Source organism: Mesocricetus auratus, unplaced genomic scaffold (genome assembly GCF_017639785.1).
Source record: "Mesocricetus auratus isolate SY011 unplaced genomic scaffold, BCM_Maur_2.0 Super-Scaffold_100006, whole genome shotgun sequence".
Lineage (NCBI taxonomy): Eukaryota > Metazoa > Chordata > Mammalia > Rodentia > Cricetidae > Mesocricetus > Mesocricetus auratus.
In genome coordinates, this window is record NW_024429190.1 from 91,570,694 (window position 1) to 91,591,894 (window position 21,201).

General features: G+C 42.4%; 1 protein-coding gene across 1 annotated transcript in view; it reads left to right on the forward strand.

Annotated features, from left to right (window-relative positions):
- Nucleotides 1-1,119: 1,119 nt before the first annotated feature.
- Sh2d4b (SH2 domain containing 4B) overlaps nucleotides 1,120-21,201 on the forward strand; it is an 86,859-nt gene continuing 66,777 nt past the window's right edge. The window contains exon 1 of the mRNA XM_040747662.1: nucleotides 1,120-2,561. Coding sequence (XP_040603596.1) covers nucleotides 2,378-2,561 — 184 coding nt within the window. The 5' untranslated portion in view covers nucleotides 1,120-2,377. The remainder of the gene's footprint in view (nucleotides 2,562-21,201) is intronic.

Genomic DNA, 21,201 nt, shown 5'->3' on the forward strand with positions numbered 1-21,201 from the left:
GGGGGCGCCCCAGGCCAGACCTAACCTGCAGGACAGAGACTGGTAGATGCCGGTGCAGGTGCTGCACAGTGTGGCGGAACCGACCCTTTAGTGTTCCAGAAACCTGACCCTGAAGCTGGGTCAGGTCAGTTGTTTTGGTGTCAGTTGGCCTCCTGCCCCACTGACCTAGGATTGCCAGGGAGCACCCCTCCCCCGCAGAGAGAGAGAGCCTCTGTAGCGCTCGCTGGAGTCATTCCTCCGGGTCTTTAACCCCTAGGGTCGCCACTGCTTTCAAAGGACTGAAATCCTGGACCTTAGACAGCTGGCCCATTTTGCTGCTCTTTTTTTATTTATAATTTTTTTATTTTAATTTTAAATAGCTTGTTTTACATGTCAATCCCAGTTCCCTCTCCCTCCCCTCCTCCCGCACCCCCATCCCCCCCCAGCCTCCCACCCTATTGCCAATTCCTTCCACTGCCTTTGTGTCCTTTCTGCCTTCGGTGTCCTAGTTTGCTTTAGATTGCTGTGACAAAACGCTGAACAAAACCAACTTGAGGGAAGCCAAGGCAGGGACGGAAGCAGACATCCACCAGGAAGGCTTCCTGGATGGCTTCCTCCCTTGGGTTTGCTCAGCCACCCTTCTTACGCAGACCACGCCCACCCGCCTAGGAATGGCACGGTGGGCGGGGCCCTCCCACAGCACTCAGCACTCAAGAAAATGGACCTACCTATGTGCCCCGCAGCCCTGTCTCAGGGAGGCCGTTCCTCAGTTGAGGTTTCCTCTTCCCGAGTGACTCGAGCTTGCGTCAAGTTCAGAAAAACTAACCAGCACCCGGGGTGAGAAAGAAAAACACCCACATCAGAGGTAGGGGAGGGCAAGGCGGCTTCCAAGCACCTAGTGGAGCCCAGGCTCCAGTGGGGTTAGCTGATAGAGTCTGTGGGGAGGCCGGGGCGGGGTAGGAAGGATCCTGGGCAAGGCCACAGCTTGTCCCAGTAGGAGTTTTTATGTGGAGGCTTTCAGCTCTAAGTCACACTGGCACAAAGGGACTGACCCGGAGAAGGGTGCCATTGTGACCCCATGGGCTTAGCTAGTGAGAAACTGCTTTGTCCTACTTACCTTCATTTTGATCCTGCAGAGGGAGACGGATTCACACTCACTGGCCGCTTCCATCAGTCTTGGTTGCTGGATCTACCTTCAATCCTCAGGGAAGAGGAGACACAAGTGCCGCCAATCCAACCAGCCCCGAGTGCCAAAATCCTCCGTATCTGCCTCTTTCTCCCTGATGGGGTTGCAGCTTTACATTCCCAAGGAGAATGTCATATTTGAAACCTGGTTGGAGCGCTGGTGCAGTGCTTACTGGCTGGGTAACTGTAGGTCTGCACTACCTTGCAGGCTGTTCCGGTAAAGGGCACCTGTGCTCAGCAGGCAAGTGCAGAGGGGAGACTCTGGTCTCAGCAACATTGGCTTCTATCACCCTCTGAGCCAAACAGATGCTTTTATCAAGGCACAAAGTCAATTTTACTCTGTGGTAATAAGGATGGGTCAGCCAAGATCAACAACCCCCAAACGACCCTCTGGAGAAGACAGTCTGTGAGCAGAAGCAGAGCTTAAGAGTTTGCTTTAGGGAATGCTGAAATGATGTCAGCTTTGTGGCCTTGAACTTTGTAGTAACAAGCCCTACATTGCCTCTACTGATTCCATTTTGTTTTCCTTGAGTTCAAAACAGATAGGAGGGAAGATTTTTTTTTCCTCCAAAGGCCCTTTAAACACCTCAGTCTTCTAGGTGCTCTGACCTGAGGGAGGCTGTCATTGGTGAAGCAGATGCAGCCAGCGTGGAGTTGGGGGTTCCGGAAGCATCTGAATGTTCCATACATCTGTTTGACATTGGCTCAAAAGCATGGAATTAGTAGACAAAGCTAACTTCTTCCCCACCCCCTCTTATCTTCAGGGGAGGGATCAGTTCTCAGCTGGCCAGGCCAGTGTCACTGATACAGCTGGTGTCATCGTTACCTTCCACTAACAGATCACTCGACACCTATAGACCCAGCAGGGTTGGGTCTGAATAGTGGATTGGACCCTTATTGTCCCAGAGCTCCAGGTGAAGCCACCATGCAAGGCACTGCGGAAATGCAATGATCATTGAGCGACCCAAAGCTACATTGCTTCCTGCCTCGGATTCCTCTCACAGCTCTTTGGTTATTGCTGCCAGATAGGAGTTCGTCGCTGGCTGGGAGCTGAGACAGAACCAAGATGCTATCCAAAGAAAGGACACCTGGAGTGGCCCCCAAGTGAGGACCCAGGCCCGAAGATTGGCTCCAGGTGTTGGCCTGGGCTGGAGGTCTGCCTGGCCTTGCAGTCCTGACTGGCTGCACTCGGGCCTGTGTCCCCTACGGCATCATGCTGCAGCAGATCCTGCACGACATGTACATCGACCCCGAGCTTCTGGCTGAGCTCAGTGATGTGCAAAAGCACATCCTCTTCTACAAGATGAGAGAGGAGCAGCTTCGGCGCTGGAGGGAGCAGGAGGCATGGGACACCCTGGCCCAGGCAGAAGGCCTCAGGCCTGCGAAGGTCAAGCGAGGTATGTGCCTTGGAGTCACCGGTCCTCCAGGAGGTGAAAAAGTTAGTGAGTCAAGACTGAGTGCTCCTTTCCTATGGGTACTAGTGTTACACAAGACTGGGGAGTTGAAACTCTCGTGCTGGGGGCTCTGGTTGGTCCCACTAGCTTGGGCTTCTGTCTTCCAACTAGACTTGTAGATGAAGGATGTGGCAGGGATTATTATGTAGGACCCAGACGGGCTGGGGAAATGGGGACTTGTGCTGTCTTGTTGTATAAGGCCCAAATTCTGAGACAAAACCACTGAAACTGTGCTCGGATAGTTGACAGTTGTATGGTAGATAATAGAGAACGTAGTCTTTTCTATCATTCTTTTTATGATTCTGGGAATTGAATCCAACCTTGTGCATGCTAAGTAGGCACTCTACCACTAAGGTGTATGCCCAGGCCAAGGGCATATTCTTCCCCTCAGTACCAGTTCTCTAGGTCCTTCCTCCCTACCATGTAGACCCCGGTTCTCAACTCAGGCCTGCACCCTGCATCACGTCTCTCCGTGCATGCCTTCCTGTGAGAGGATGCTGTGAGTTGTGTTTGGAGTCTCACAGCACATCTGGCAAAGGGATTCTACAGAATTTTCTTGTGCAATGACTCATCACTCCAAATGACAATAGGGACTTTAGGCAAGAAGCAAGGGCCCAACCTGTCTGTCTTTCAGGTGATTTATATTCAAAGTCATTTGTCAGCCAAAGTCATGGACTGATGCCAAATGACCTGCTTGTGACCTCTAGCTAGCATCAGACAGGCAATTGCACATTGCACAGGATACAAGATCCTGTCGTGCAGAGTAGATTTGTATATGTTGCACTTACTTTATGGTGTTTGAATGCATTAATAGTAAATTCAGAGTCATCAATAACATGTTGGTGTTGCATGCATTAAGGACAGAGATCAATAACGCATTTTTCTTTGGTGTCATTTGGTCAAGAATGAACCCAGGTCTGAATGTGCTACTTCAATCTCGCTATGTCTTCCATTGTCTTTTGTATGTTGTATGAGTCTGATTATGTGCCTGCTTGGATGCTGTCTGTCCCTGTTTGCTCTCTTTTTTATTGAACATTACAGAAAGCATCACTTGGGTGAAGGAAATCTTTAACAAAGTTTTGTGAGAGACTAAGCAACTGACCCCAAGTGACCCAGATAACAAAGAGTAGTACAATATCATTGTTTATCAAGCAATATTTATATGTTGCATTGGACATTTATGTTGAATATTCATTTGGTAAGATTGTTTGCAACCTATATTTGCTCTTTTTGGCAGGTGATTATGATAACACACATTCGAAAACATATGCATTACTTTTTAGTGAGGGGTATAGTAGCTGCCTTGTAAGACACTTGGCTCCTGGCACTTGAGTCAACAGTATTCCCTATGCTGACACTGGAGTCAACTATGTGCCCTATGGTCATATTATTCAAAGTATCAAAGGCTAAAACTGGCATAGTCTACTAAAGCCAGATGGATTTAGATTATAGCTATGCATTAGTTTAGATAGAAAAAGTTGATGACATGGGAAATCAAGGCAACTAACGTTTGTCGTTGCATCGTCTTCTTAAAAGCATATTAAACAAACAGGCCGAGAATACAGTAGGATAGCAGTCTTAAGTCTTAATAATTCCTCATGGTGTATTATTAACTCTGGCTGTGAGGTCCAGCAAAAGTTCCAGTCTTTTAGAATGTAAAGACTATTTTTATCACAACACATTCCCATAACTCTATACTTTGCAACACAAATACACTTGCTTTCTTTTTTGTTCCTGTGACCCTCACTTGGCCTCCATCTATTCTTTAAGTGTAGTGTAGCTTTGATCTGTTCAAAGTGTTCAATCCAGGCCAAGCCCTGTTCCAGGGCTGTGCATAGAGGCCTGTTGGTGACCTAGCTTCTGCCTTCCAATCCAGCCTCACTGTTGGTCTGCCCCAATACATGCCATAGGCATGGTGGCACCACCTAATCATGCCCACTCTCACCCTGGTCTGTGCGCATGTTTTTCTTACTGTTGGCAATGGCCTCCTGTTTTATTTATCAGCAAATTCCCTACTCCTGGAGTCTCGTTGGATTTCTTTGGTATAGGGAAGACTTGCTTCTCTGTAGCTTCCTGGCCCAAGGACCAACCCCAGTGGTAGCATTTGTCATCATGGCATTGGTTTTCATAATTTGCTTGTCTGACTTTCTAAATATATTCCAAACTGCTGAAACTTGGAGCTAAACTTCACTGTTTTCCTCTCTTGGGGCCTAGCATAGAACTGGGACAATGTTGACTACCTGCTTTGAACAAGAACTAACAGGGACACTCCCACTCTGCCAACCCTGTAGAGTGGTTGTAACAGTTCTGACATGACTGTAGGGGACTGGTGCTGAGTGCATGCTTCTTGCTTTGGCAACTGAATACTAGCTGGGGAAGTCCACAAGCTAGAGCTTTCCAGCCCCACGCAGCCTCAGTCCTAAGACCTTACATCTGTCTGGTAGCTCCTTTGGGAAGATGACAGATGCCTAAAAATTTAACTGCAAAAATATTTATGTGGAGATTTATCACATACTGACACCTACATTTTTGTATATAAATTATACATTAAACTCATTTGGATTTCTGGTGCAGAAGATTCTTTTCTGGGTAATTAAATTTGTGATTTATAAAGAATAGAAAAGAGGGGGACCTTGCTAAGGAATGTGTGCCTCCCAGGCTGAAATCCCATCCAGATTTCAGGCTGTGCTTCGGTGTTGTCCCTGGGAACTGTTTGGATCAGACCCTAGAGAATTCTAGACAAGGGACTGGCTGTGCCTCAGGAACCAAAAAGCTTTAGCTGGAGGGTTTAGAGTGCATAGTGCTTGATTCCTGTTCCGGGAGCATGATGAGGGGTCTTGAAGACCCTACACTGTGTCAGCTTTGTTCAGGCACATACCTGAAGGCTCCCCTTGAGCCTATTTCAGATGAGAGTGCTGAGCCTCACTGAACAGATACAGTACAGCCAAGGACACCCATCTGCTAAGAAACAGAGTAAAATATACATCCATGACTTTGACCTAGAGCCTCGTGACTGATCTCTTCCTATACAGTTCCTTCTGATCTTGGATATCCAATTAAATGAATAATCTGTCACCTTTTCCTCTTGTCTACCATGCACCCATACATTCACTTATCCGAAGGGCTGACATTAATGAACTGTATAGTTTTAGCCTTTCAAACTTCAAGTAGAAGGATCGGGTACACAGTTGACGTAAGTGTCAGGAGCCAGGTGTCATGCAAGTTACCTGTGTGGTGGCTCAAGCTAGGAACATCTTCCTTTGTCCTTCTCTGCATACTTCCCTTCCCTTCCTCTATTTTTTTTTTCTGAAGGACACATCTTCTGTGTCCCTGTTGAGCCCTGTATGCTGGCCTCTTGGGATCGCTCTACAACCCTGCTCAGGCATGCTCATCCTGAAATGGTATCATGCTTCTTCTGGCCATTGTCCCCACTCTGTTTTATTTTTTTCCCTCTTCCTTTACTGGGAAAAATTTACAGCTTATTGTAGGCCTGATCACTTCAGGATGAGCACTGACATTCAGGTTAGGGCATAATGTCCTGGCCTCTGTCTAGTTATGTATGATGAAACTGTAAGTCCAGGGATCATGGATCACTCGAGCTCACAAACCTTGGCGACTTTCTCAACTCTGGGGCATCTATTTGGGACCACAGAAACACGTTGGAATGACAGCTTAGACCTCCATTATAAGAAGAAAGGACACGGCGTTGGGATCAGGGACGGCCACATACCGTTTCTCTCATTATAAGAAACTTCTGTTCTCACTCTCCCCTTTGGAGCAGTCTCCTTTCCTTGTTGCAGTACATGGAGACACCCAGCTTGAAAATCTGCTCATCTACTGTCACATTGGCTGTTTACATTTCTGACCATTTGCTGTTCAATGGAAAGCCGTGTTGTCACATTAAGACTCTGGGATAGTGTGTTATAACTATGCTCCCACAAGATTTCATTCAGTCAGTCCAACATTCTAGAATCTGTGCAGGTTCTTCTTGCTATTCATTCCTTTTGGTGAGACCAAAACTTATACTTCAAGTTGGGTCTCTTGCTCACATACACTTGGGGCTAGAGTTAAATACTTAAAGTGGCGCACACCTTTGATCCCAGCATTTGGGAGGCAGAGGCAGGTGGATTTCAGTGAGTTCAAGGCCAACCTGGTCTACAAGTTGAGTTCTAGGACAACCAGAGCTATTATAGAGAGAAACCCTGTCTTGAGAAACAACAAACCCAAATAACAGCACCAACAAACTACCATCTCCAGACATTCTGAATCTACAGGGTGTGTCAGCTGAGAACTTGTAGGAAGCTAAAAAGCAAAGGAGACCAGGGAGGCGGGCAAAACAAGAGCAATTTTGTTCTTTGGGAAGAACTCTCTCAGATGAAGATCTGCCTGGCCCCTGTTAACCCTTCCTAGCCTCACCTCCTTAGTGACCTGGATGCTGCACCTGTACATATTTTGTGAATTAAGTGATGACACACTGTTGATTGTAAGACACATCCTGACTGTAGAAGTGTTAAAACATGTGTCTTCAAATTGATGAAGTGGGGAATGAGGTCTGCTTTAGTTGGGCAGGTGAAATCACAGGCAGGCTTAGCAACATGTACCGGGAAACGAGGAGGCAAGGTTGATCTAAACACTGACCTGTTTGCTAGGATTCAAGTTTCTGTTCTTCCTGCTTCAACACACAGCATTTTCTTACAGTTTTTTATGCTTTTTATTTATCTATTTAACATCTTTGAGATGTTACTTATTTTTATTTTATGTATATGACTGTTTGCCTCAATGTATGCCTCTGCAGTACCATGTTGGTGCAGAACCCTTGGAGGTCAGAAGAGGCATCAGTTCTTCTGGCACTGGAGTCACAGAAGGTTGTGAGCCACCTTGTGGAAGCTGAAACCAGGTCCAGCTAGTGCTCTTAACTGCTGAAGTATCTCTCCAGCCCCTAACAAAACTTATTAAGGACAATTAAAAGCCAGCATACCAAAAAGCAAAAGTGCAACAAAATTATCAGAGGAATAAAAGAAAATGCAAAATAGAGATGTCTAAAACATAGAGCAAGGAAAATAAAGAAAAACATTATTAGGTAAAAACAATCTTCTTAGTAAATATTTTTGAAAGGGACAAAGACCATCAAGATAGTTCAGTGGGTAAAAGTTCTGGTGCAGGCCTGATGATAAGATGCAGTGGATTGCATGTGTAGTCTGTTACCTCTACCTCCAGATGGGAAGCCAAGACAGGACACTTGTCCAGAAGCTCATGACCAACTGGCCTGGAGTGTACAACATGGCCGAAACAAGAGAGACCTGCCTCAGAACACAGTAGGAGATAATCAACTCCCAGAAGTTGTCTTCTCTCTTCTACACTCATGCTATGACATAAACACATACCTGCTCTCACACACATATCATACATATATGCAAGGATATGCACACACAATAATAAAAAGGTTTCAAGAAGAGACAATAAAATAGGAGACAAATGGGAGGAAAAGATTTACAACATATAAAACAGACAAATATTAATATTCAGCAAATATTAATAGACAGCAAGTTTTCCAAATCAATTGGGAAAAGATATTAAGAGAAAAATTGAGGAAATGTCTGAGCACCACAGTTTACAAGAGGGCTACTTATTTTTTTTTAACCTCCTGGCCACAGTTTTCCCTCCCTCCTCTCTTCCCAGTTCCCCCCCCCACGCCCACCTCTTGTTGTTGGTTCAATCTCTGTGAGCCTCTATGAGCCCAGGTTAGTTGATTATGTAGGTTTTCTTGTGGTGTCCTTGACCCCTCTGGCTCCTACAATCCTTTCTTGACCTCTTTTTCAGGATTCCCTGAGCTCCGCCTAAGGTTTCACGGTGGGTCTCTGCATCTGTTTCCATCAGTTGCTGGATGAAGTCTCTCTGATGCCTACTGGGCTAGGCACCAATCTATGAGTAAAGCAAAGTATCATTCGGCCCCATTACATTGACATTACTTTGTTTCTGGCAGTCGTGTTTGGTTCTGTCGTAGGCATCGGGGTCATCCAGTCTGTGGGTCCTGGTGCTCCAGGCCATGGCAGTGGTGGGCTGACTCTCCTGGCGTGGGCATTAGTCTAGAACAGTCATTGGTCAGCTACTTCCTCAATCTCTAGGCCACTCTTGCCCCAGCACACCCCACAGGCAAGACAGACTGTAGGTAGAAGGTTGAGTGGCTGGCTTGGTGTCCCACTCCCTCCACTAATAGTCTTGCCTGGTCAGAGATGATGACCAGTTCAGTCTACGTATCCCCCTTTTCTAGGAGTCTTAGCTGGAGTCATCCTTGTAGATTCCCGGGAGATTCCCTTGTACCAGATTTTTACCTGACCCCGAAATGCCTCCCCCCCCCCACCGGTTTCCAGTAGTCTTTTTTAGTACTCTCCCCCTTCATTCCGCTGACCTAATCACTCATGTTCCCACTCCAACTTGCCCACAGTCCTCTTATGAAATTTTAAATCACAGTTTTATTTTTTTGAGGTGGGATTACCCACCCTGAACATGGATAGCATAATTCTGTGGCCTGTAATCCCAGACAAAAGGAAAAAGAAAGCATGAGTCTGGAGAGATAGATAGGTCGGAGTACACTGTTCTTGCAGAGCACTGGAGTTGGGGTCCCTGCATGGAGGCAGGTGCCTTCCCTGACTGGTCCAGAGCCCCAGTGGGGGATGCTGGACTGAGCTGCTCAGATTTAATTTCTCTTTCCTTGTGTCAGAGACTCTTGTGCATGTCACCTCCTGCCTCCTGCTCCAGCCTGGAGGTCAGCAGGGACAGTTCCTGAGAAAGGCAGCTAGCTGGTTATATCACCTTGTAATCTGATCGCAGGTCTCAGCTCCAACTCTGCTGAAGTAACAGCTTGCATGCAGACAGCATCATTGTTTCTCTGTCTCTCATTGTGAACACTCTTGCTTTCTAGTTTTTTCTCACCTAAGAATTAGCAATGCTTCTTACAGGTTTTCCATGTGGAAATAGATGTTTACATTAGACTTTGGGGTCTAAATTCTGCTGGAAGCCTATCTCCAGATGGGTCCGATGACCTAGTATGAATGTGTGAAGTTGGCCGAACAAAGAAATGGTGACCACCTGTTTCAATCATGTAGCCCCAGATAGCCTGTTTTTATTTACGCAGTTTCACTGTTTTGCTTGACCAGTTTCACAATCAGATTTGTTTCCTTAGGTTTCTAAAAATGGTTACAATAATTGCCAGTTTGTTCCCTTGCTGCTTTTCCCTGCTGTCCCCCGACTTTCTTACCAGTAGCCATTGATCTATAGCTCTACTGTTAGAAGCATACGCAGTGTTGCCAACCACAAAGGACGTTTTCTAACTAGGTACACCTACAGGTAGAACAGTGTGCCAAGTTGGCAGCGTTTGTGGTTACAGCATCATGCAGGGTGTGAGACGCTTTTGTCTCTACTGGTAGGATCCATGTTCTCACAATCAACTCACCAGCCAAAGATGGATAAAGCTGGATCAATTCATTCTGTACTACTCCATCTCCTCTGGGGATGTACCAGGTTTTTCCTTTTATCCTACTGGCAATGTAACTTAGAAACTTACTCTTAATGGTTGGCACTGTTTATCCCCTCTCATGTCTTTCTCCTCTCAACTTCTTACAGTATTGGCCCATGTATGAGCGGACTGTGGGTTTCTATGATTCTACCTCATTCCCTGTCTCTAGACTGTTCCCATCAACTCCTGCTATCATCTTTTTATTTGTGTTACTCCAAGGGTCTTGTGGTTAAAATCATTCTCTCCTGAACAGTTATGCAGATTTGTAATATTGAACTTCATGAACTACTGTGACTCTCTCAGGCTAGTCACAGGGTGTGTTGGGAAGGAAACATCCTGTTCTTAAGAAGCCTGGATTCATGGTCACACCTGAAACATCAAAGGCTTTAGGGGCTGAATCAGGTCCACTGTATATATTTTTAACAACAGTGCCTCTGGCTCACAGAGGGGAGAGTCGTCAGGGGAAAGTTTTCCTTTTGTAATAGCTATTTTATCCATGACTCTGAGAAAGTGAAACTAAAGGCAGCCAGCAATATGACTTGTATAGCAAAACTGAGGGGAGCACGTAGCAATACACTCCCAGGGTCATGGCCAGAGAATTATGCAGCAAACCGTCCATAGGCTTTCCCGAATGGGTCAGGGTCCCCAGGCCCTAGCCACAGGAGAGCTTGTTTGTGATGTTCTCAGTCCTTGTTCCCCAAAGAAGTCACATGACTCCTGCCAAAATCTTTGGGTTTGTTTTCAGATCAGTTTTCCCCAAATCACTTCAAAATTACCTTAAGTGTCAGGGATCATTTATCTCAATCCTGTTTCATGGGTGTGTTTATTTTCTGGTCACCACAGTTGAGTTCTGGCATTTAGACTCTGTGAAATGCTGAAGATTTAGGATGTCTGGTCCCTGGATAAATGCAGCCCCCACCTATAACAAAGTCAGTGATTAATGCCTTAGACATTGTCCTAGGTGGAGGCACTGTGCTAATAAGGATCTGGTTAGGGTCCAGACCTTCTTTCTCACTGGCATACTGGTTCTGTTGTTTCAGTCCTAATGAATTCCAGATAAGAGTATGTTCTGAGTTTCTCAATGATAGTTGCACCAAGACATTCTCCTTCAACAGGTGATATGGTCTTCTGTTGGAGTTGCGGGGTATGTGTGTGAATATTATTGTCACAGTTTAGAGAGAGTGTTGGGTGACTGACTACAAAGTCATCACACATGTAAAATGGAACACAATGTAAAATAAGCTGTACTGTTGACCTGATATTCACACTGTCCTGGGACTTTCTATCATTTGTGTCACAAGAGTTTGAGCGGAGTCAGTGCCTGCTTTCGATGTTGGCTCTGCATACTCACTAACTGTGGCTGTTTCCCTTTCTTAATTTGGCCTTCGCAAGACACTCAAGTGTCTTTGTCAACTGAAGGTGATAATAGGACGTATGCCCTGGCTTCATGGGGAGGAAGAAATGAGCTGGTCCCAATGACACTGGATATGCCATGAGCTTCTAATTTGCATTAGCTTAATAGCACCACGGTATAACTCATCAAATTATTTTTGTTTTTTTTTTCTGGAAGATTAAACTTACAACTTAGAACAAATGACATTGGCGTTAAGAGAACACACGTTTGGGCCATCTCCCAGGATTCTCTGAGAGATGTCATAAAGCCACACATGGTTTTGGTTTTGCCTTTAGGAGTGGTGCATGGACATGGTGCACTATATCTTGTCCCCAGTGTCTCCTAGTTCCTCACTGCCTAGAAGTTCTGATTCAGTCATTTCATGATCAGTTAGTCAGCATATTTCTAAGTCTGGGTTCTCCAGAGATGCAGAACCATTAGGTTGGGAATGTATTTACAACTTTTAAGAAACTGGTTCATAGAGAATGGTAAGTCTAAAATCTATGGCGTTGAAACTCAAGCAGCAGTTCTAGGTTATGGTCTTCTTGAGGAAACCTTGGTTTCTCTTCCTTCCTTTCCTTCCTTCCTTCCTTAATTCCTTTCTTTCTTTCTTTCTTTGTCTTTCTTTCAGCTTATCGATGATTGGATGAGGCCTGCTACATGATGGAGGCTTGTGCTCTAGTAAAAGTCAACTGATTGTAAATATTAATAAATCCTTTAAAGTAAGACTCAGACTACAATTACTAGAGTAATACTACAACAAACTTGGTACCATAGCTAACTATGTAATCATATAAAATTAGCCAACTCAGGGCAGGGGAGATGGCTCAGCAGGTAAAGGTATTTGCCATCAAGCTTGACAACCTGAGTTTGATTTCCAGGACCCTTATGATGGAAGGAAGTGACTCTTGCAGTTTGACTTCTGACCTCCACATGTGTTCTGTAGTATGTACACCCACACATATACATTCACACATACAGATAAAGAAATGAATGTAATAAAGAAATTCACCAGCACAGTATGCAACTAACCATATCACATATAATAAGTACCTACTGTATTCAGTGTGCATTTACTGTGAGAGATGCCAGTGATCTGCTCACCAGACTCTGATATTGGGCTATGATCTCAGGCATATTGGTTAGGGAATCTTATGGAAAAGAAGATTATTCCAAGTAATGTGTGGGAATCTAAAGATATCAAAGACAACAGATCTGGAACCAGAAAGTGAGCTACAGGCAGAGCTGTTTTCTCTGTCACCTGGTCATGCTTCTCTCCACACACCGTTCCAGCTGAAAAACTCTTCATGCTATTTATTTGCAAGCAATTCCCCCTTGCTATCCAATATCTCCGCCATGCAATCCAGTGTCTCCCACACGATATCCAGTATCTCCCCCACGCAAGCCAGTGTCTCCCTTGTGCTATCTGGTGTCTTTCATGTGCTATCCAATGTTTTCCTCCGTGCTATCTAGTGTCTCTGCCATGCTATCCAGTTGTCATAACAGAGTCTAAGAATGGAATCCTATGAGAAGAATTCTGAGTGCTTGTGAGAAAACTCCAAGAAAACAAAGAGTTTTGTTCCAAGTTCTTCAAAACAGTATTTGTTCTTGGAATTGATTTTTTTGTCCCTCCCAGGTATAGCAGATAGGAACGAGCTTGCTTCAGATTCCTCATCACAACTGGCTATTGTTATTTATTTGCCTCTATGGAAAAATTTGGTTTTTCCACATGTGGGTTGTTCTTATGACTGTACACTTTACTCAGGTGGCTCTTCTTAACCCTCAGAGGATACGTTTTCTGGTACTCTGAATAAAGCTAGCTATGGCATGAGACTTTAGTCCTCTTAATTTTTAGGCTCCATTGTTTCAAGTCCCACCACCACCTAGAGTTATAAGCATCTACTATCCATGGTGTCCCTCATGCTATCCAATGTGTCTGAATCCATGTGGCCTTAAATGACCACCATTCTTTCCTCTTCATTTAGGGTCTATCCCTGCAGATTCTGGTCTACATTTTCGGGACAAGAAGGCCATGGTGAAGGTGGGGCTGCTTTCTTTCGGGGCCCAAGCTTTGTAGGGTATCACTGGCAAGAAATTCAGAGATAGTAGACACAATAATAGATAATTTCTCAGTTGAGGAGGAGCCATCTTGTCCTGCTGTGGATGACCCATCTTGTTCTGGTTGGCCAAGACTTTCCTTGTTTGAAATTCCCACATCTTGGGGGACCTTCTGCCATCCAGGCTGACTAGGACTGCTGACCATTCCCATTCATGCATCAGTAAACACACCTTGGTGAAAACATCAGAAGAGAGAGATATGGCTCAGGCAGCTGGGTTTTGGAGGAAAGCATGGCAAATCAGCTGTGATCTATCTTGGGCTCCCCAGAATTTTCCATTTCAAAGTGACTTTCTATCTGGAGCAGGACTTGGATGTGCACACTAATACCTAACAGCTTGAATGTGGACAAAATGTGTGATGTGATGTAGGGTGAGAGTCAAAATAACTTCTTTTTGTTGAGAACAAATTTCTCTTCAATTTCATTGTCTTGGCACTGTAGTCGAAAGCAGTTGATCAAGTAAGTACACGTGGCTCTATTTCTGGACCATGTCTACTAAGTTAACCAATGTATGTGTCTACCCTTACATAAACATCATAGTGGTTATGGCTTTCTAGTAAATCTCAAAACTGTAGCTTTGTAGTAAATTTCAAACGGGAACTATGTAGGTCATTCAACGTTGCTCTTTTTCAAGATTTATTTTGTTTATTACGTCAAATATTAGAGTCAGCTTTCATCCTGGTGATTTACGTAGCATCGAATGGATCAGTTTGGATTTTTGTAACATTTGTTGTTCTTATTAAGGAGAGATATGGGTATGTAGTTCAGGTGAGCATATAATGATCCCTCTGCCTCAACCTCCCCGGTACTGGGATTCAAGGTATGTTCCCCCTCCTACCCTGTGGCCATCTCTGTTTACCCATTGTTCTTTTAGTAAATTCATGATTTATTTGCCCTTTTTAGGCTATTGTGAGCAATACTTCTGTGAACATTAATGCACAAGTTTTTGGTTTTTTTTAGCTGGTTCATTGTTCTTTTTGAGACAGGGCTTTAATATGTAGCATAGGCTGGCCTCAAACTCACAGGGATCCTCCTGCCTCATCCATGGAAGTGCTGGCATTGCATATGTGTGGTACTGTACATTTCTGTGTGGAAACATGTTTTTGTTTCTCTTGGTTGGAATCACTTGGTCATTTTGTAACCCTACATTTCAAGCAGTAGTTACAAGGAACTCATTTTTTCTATGTGTTTTGCCAATTCTTGTTATTATCTGTCTTGTTAATGCCTAGTGGGCATGGCAAATCATATTATTATGGTATTATTCATTTGTATGTGTGTGAAAATATGCCATCATGTGTGCGGAGGTCAGAGGACGGCTATGGGAATCAGTTCTCCCATGCCACTACCTGAGTCTCCAGGACTGAACTCAGGTCATCAGGTTTAGCAGCAATCACTTTACCTGTTAAGTCATTTGTCAACCCACATATTATGTCTTTAAAAATACTTAAAAATTTCTCATTAAAATCATTGGAGTTTATAGGAATAATAAAATAATATACATTTCCATGGTCTTTAACACCTTTGTCCAAAGTCTATGCTTGTACTTTTTCCCCAGACCATTCTGTTATTTAAATTCAGTGTGAAGCATGCTTATGTCCATCCCTTATTTTAATATGTGCTTTGTGTCCACAAAACAACATGCTCCATGATCTGTATATTAATAGCACAAGTCTATCATACTATAGTAACCTGAGCTTAATTTTGTGGCTCTTCATTTTTCCTTAGAGATGCATTTATGTTGTTTAACCTATTTTCCTTGCCATACACTATGGTATCATAAATATACTATCATTTTCTCCATTATTTATGTCATTTCCATTTTTGTTTTTTTTACATTTTGAGCAGCATCTCCAGGAATCATCTTGTTCAGGTCTCTCTAAAAACACATGTGAGACAACTATCAGACCACTTACTGGGAAGTATTACTTTCTAGTCATAATGGGAGAACATTCAACTTTATGTCAAATATTGCTAATTATCTCCAAAATGCTTTTGTCTGTGCCTTCTCCTTTGAGAAAATTTTAAGAATTTTTGGTGTTCTATATTCTTTCCACTCTTGGCACTGTTACACCTTTCCATGCTTTCCAGTGTTGTAGGAGCAAAATGACAGCCAGCCGCTGTTTGCATACCTTATCCTTAACTAGTGGTGAAGTGAAGTGTTTTTGATATGTTCATCTGCCATGTACAGGAATTCCTTAGGTATTCCAGGTATTAGCCCTCCCCCATCAGCATCAGAAAGTTAAGTTATCGTATTATGGATTGATTCTCAAAGTGTGGTTTCTGGATTCTTGGGACTGTGAGACCCTTCTTGGTTTGTCACTTATAAGACTGAAGCTATGCTCCTTTTAACTGTATTTGTACTGAGGCAGTAAAATCAACAGTGGGTGCCACAGTTCATATCCGGAATGTCCCTCTAAGCCCCACATATTGAAGGCTTGGTCCTCAGTTTGATGCTATTGGGAGGTGCTGGGACTATTGGTCTACTAGAAAGCTACCTTATCACTGGGGACATGTTCTCAGAGGGGATTATGGGACTTCATTATCTTCCTCTGTTGGCTATGATGTGACACATGTCCTCTGATGTGTGGTTCTACCATAGTGTGATGTCCCTCACTAGGTCTGAGATCCTCAAATTGTAAGGCCCTTTAAAAGGCCCTTTAAAAATAGACTTTTTTCTTTATTGGTTTACTAGTTCAGGTATTTGTCATGGTGATGGAAAGCCAACTAATACAGTGAGGAAATCTGGCACCATGGTGGTAGTGGTCAATGTATTTTTCACCATTCTATACAAGTGACTGATGACTTCACTCCACAATGAAACAGTAAACATTTTATCGTGTGACAAATGAGAGGACCACATAAAGCATTGCTGCTGCAGTGTGCAGGAGTATGGAGAAAAAAGTTGTGTGCTTGTTTCAGTAATTTGATAAACTAGTCCCCTCCATGGTTCACCACTTTTATTTAAGAGAAGATTGCCAGGCAATGATGTATGTATTTTTCATAGGTAAGTATTTAAAAATGAATAAAGAGAATCTGTTACTTCAAGAAAAGGAACTGACAAAATTTACATCAACGATAAAATTCCTGCTTCCAAGCAAAAGGCAAGCATTTTGGAAAACATCTATCTGTCACAAGGAGCTTACAAATTGCCCAGTGTGTAGTGCTTTTTCTTTAGGATCAGGATTGCATTTACAAATGCATCTTTTCTGAAACTGTAAGATAAAACCCATATTTGGAAGACCTTTTCGATGTGTTGACCAGTGAGCAAAGTAGCAAAGTCGTGCATGAGTACAAGGTCTGTCTGCTCAAGGTACAATATGAACCACTATAGTTTTATTCTTAAATTTAAAAAAAAATGCAAGTGTCTTGAGACAATGTCTTGCTATGCAGCCAGACTGGCCTCAGGTGCTGATTCTCCCATCTCTGCATGCTGAGTAGCTGGGATCTTGGACACATACAAGAGCATGCTTTCTATCTCAGCAGATGTAGGCAGATCTCTGTGAGTTCGAGGCTAGCCTGGTCTACTCAGTGAGTTCTGTACAGCCATGGTTACCTACATAGACAGATCTTGTCTCGAAAACAAAAACAACAAACAAGCAAAAGACTGGAGCTAGAGAGACAGCTCAGTGCTGCTCTTTCTGATGACCAGGGTTCAGTTCCCAGCACCCACATCAGGGAGATCTCAATCACCTGTAACTCCAGTTTCAGGAGATCCAGGGCCTTTGTTCATCAACACACACACACACACACACACACACACACACACACACACACACACACACTCCCCCAAAAATCTTGTAAAAAATCTTTAGACCCTTTATTTTGAAGTAATTCAGACTTATTTCAGAAGAATTTCAAGTGTTTGGAGAATTCCTATAGCAATCCCACCCATAACGGTAACATCCTTGTGTCATCACAATCAATGACTTTTAATGTAAAAAGTTCAATGGCATTATTGAGTGGTTTGATTCCATGTTGCCTCTAACCTTTAAGAATCTACTACTAGTTGGGCATGGTGGCACATTCCTATAATCCAGCACTGGAGGCTGAGGTGGGAGAAATATTACACATTCAAGACCATCAGGGCAATAAATGTGTTCAGGGCAAGCCTAGGCTACATAGAAAGACCCTATCTCTAAATAAATACACGAGTAAATAAACAAACAGAAAGGGTATCCATTACTTATTTGAATCTTAGTCCAGTATCTAAAACTACCTGTGGGAAAGCTGTGCTGTCTTTTCCATTCTTCTTTTTTCCAAGTACATGTGGGTAATTTTTTTTAATATATGGCAACCAAAATTACCTATCATAAAAAGGTGAAGTTAGAAGATACAAGAACCTCTTTCCCTTTCAATTAGGCCAGATAGTCAACAGATTTGCAAAAATGTAAAACAAGGCCTAATTTTTAAATAAGTCATAAAAAACATACTTTAAAACAAGTCTTTGGTGTACATAAAGTTTTTACCACTTTTAAAGATAAGATGAAGTTTGTATATTAATGAGATAGATGTGCTTTAAATATTTTTATTTTTGAGATTTCATACATACACACAATGAAATATTTTCTTCTATCCCTATTTTCTACTCCAACCTCTCCTATTCCCCAAACACATCCCCTCTTAACTTCATGTTTTTTTTAAATGACCTGTTAAGTGCAGTTAGTGCTGCCCATAATTAGAGACCCATGTATTTATTCCACCATCTCTCTAATCCCTTTCCCCATTCTCTGATAACCACTTTACACCCCACATATGTATGAGTTCATACGATATTTGTGTTTTTGTGTCTGACTTCTTTCATTTAACACAGTGTCCCCCAGATTCACCTGTAGCATGGGTAATATAAATCCAGAGTCAGATATAGGGTTCAAGCTGAACACCAGAGAAGCAAAAGAGCCAGCTCCTAGATCTTACCTCTACTTCAGGCCAAAATGGGTGATCCTGTCTCCATGAATCCTCAGAGACAAATGCCCTGAGTTCCTGTCTCCTCCTACCTTATATTCCTTTCTCTACCCAACCATATCACTCCTGTCTCCATCCCCCTAGTGCTGAAGTTAAAGGTGTGTGTTCCTGAGTGCTGGGATCTCCTTTGTGTGATCTGTTTCTATTTTTAGACTGATTCACTCTTGTGTAGCCCTGGGTTGCCTTGAACTCAGAGATCCATCTAGTTCTGTCTCCTGAGTCCTGGAATTAAAGGTGTGTACCACCACTGCCTGGCCTCTATGGCTTGTGGCTGGCTTTGCAGTCTGAACCCTTAGGCAAGCTTTTTCAAATCATAAGTAATATATCACCACAATTCTCCTTTTTGTCTAATACAAAAAGGAAGACTACAACTAAGAAAAACTATATCCAATAAGTACAATAGGTATATACAATATATATAAGCAGCAAGTGTATTGACAATGTCTAGTTCATTTGCATTTGACAATTTAGAGAAAATATTCCATTATCTATCATATCTTGGTGAGTTCAAAGTCTTGTACCTAATTTGCTTTCTATTCTAATTTGCATTATCAAATTATCTTTTAATGTTTCTCAATCTTTGAGTCTGGTAAACAAGGAAAACTATAACTATACTACATAGTCTTCAACTCCCTCAGAGAATAAAGAAGGAAATAATATTAACTAAGTAAGCAGGAAGTACAAGCAAATGACTTCCAAATACTCTGTGAAATGGCAGAAACAGCTGGCTTCCTGAACAGTCACCCAAGGTTCTTCTGCAATGTGAGGGCATACATTTTCACCTAGCATATCTGGCAGACCTTTCTGTGAAGCAGGATTTTTGAAGGTCTGTCCTTCCTTGTCTTAGCAAGGTTTTGCAATCACTCTCTTTCGTGTCCTGTTTTTTTAATTTGGACAGCGTATTGTCAGCAGTTGAGGCAAGAGCACTTTCTTGCCCAGTGGCTACTTTTTCCACAAAGAAAGTAAACTCCATGTGGAGTTTCTGTGATTCCTGTCATCTTCTCTGAAGTAGATTGGTGCTGCCAGCAGCAGACATGTCTCATCGTCATAAAAAAGAACCCATGTTATTAAAACATATTAAAAGCCGTATCCTGTAGATATCGGGAATGTTTGAAGACAAACTGTTTTTCTAAAATATATCTCTGTTTGACCTTGTAAGCATACCTATTGTGACTACAAGTTCGATTATAATAGGTGACTAATTACTAACCTGCATTTCCTTATTATCTTAAATAGTTGGTAATAATAACTTTCAAGGACTAGAAATTTGCATTACATTGATAAATGAGCTGTATAGGTATAATACCATGAACAATATTAGAAATGTATGTACAGTATGTTTTAAAAAATTAGTCTAAAATTTATATCAATATACAATATTTGTATACAATATACAGAAGTCCAACCAATGTAAAATATTTGAAACTAGTAGTTACTTTTTAGAAGTAGATTTAATAATCTGCCTTTTTATCTTATCATATTATATCTTCTCTTTTTTCTTTTCAGAGTAGATTCAATAATCTACTGTTTTCATCATATCATATCTGATCCTTCTTTTTTCTTTTCAAAACAAGTTGAATCTAATATCCTTTATTTAGCTTTTTCCTGACCATGACCAATAACTGCTTGTAATCAATTCCTCTAAATAATGATAAATATCTATAACCCAGTGAAAGACCAAAAACCACCCACCTCAGCTTTTGGTAATATCACCATCATGTTCTTAAAGTTACTTCCTGTTATCTAGGAGTGATAGCATCTTTAGAGGATCCTGAAAAGAAAAATTTTGGGCTAATTTTCAAGCATTTCAAGCAGTATCATTTGTTGTCCATCTATGCATAATGGGAAACTGCAGGACTTGTCTCAAGTTTTGGCTAGAGTAGTCTGTGAGGCTGGATCATCTCAGCTATCCTCCTCAAAATAGCTCTGAGCAGTGTCTGTGAGGCTGGATCATTTCATCAAGTTACCTTGAAATTGTTATTAGCAGTTTGTAGTCGAAAACTGATCTTTTAGTGGTGTTTTTCAGCTTAGTGGTGTTAGCATAGTCCTAATGGAATTAATTATCTTTGTGGGATCCCATCATCTATTTGGAGACTTCAGAGATCACATCAGATCAGATTCTTCCTTTCTTGGTAATTTTTTCTGGGTAGTTCTCCCTTCTTCTTTGGATTCTTATTTGTCCAAAGGTCTTTAAATTCTTCAGATGGCTATTTTTATTTTCCTGAAAAGACAAAAACTAATTCCTTCCCTAATTCTAACTCTGGGGAGATTCCTAATCTAACCTTTATCAATTTTGATTTATGTTTTCTCCTGAAATTTTTGTTTTATCTTCTATAATTGTTATATCATCCAGAGCAGTATATTTTCTTACAACAGGCATTAAGTTCTTTAATTGTGGGAAAGTTTCCTTCACAGTAACAGTAAATGACTGGACAGACTTTGACATGGGGCCTTCGAGAAGCCCCTCAAGGCATTTCCTGATGGCAAAATATTACTTTGAATGTATTTTGTTGAACTACATTCTTTAATCTAATGCTTGCCTTTTCCACAACTTCTGCATAATCCAGAAGGGAGGACATTCTGTTTGGATTGTTT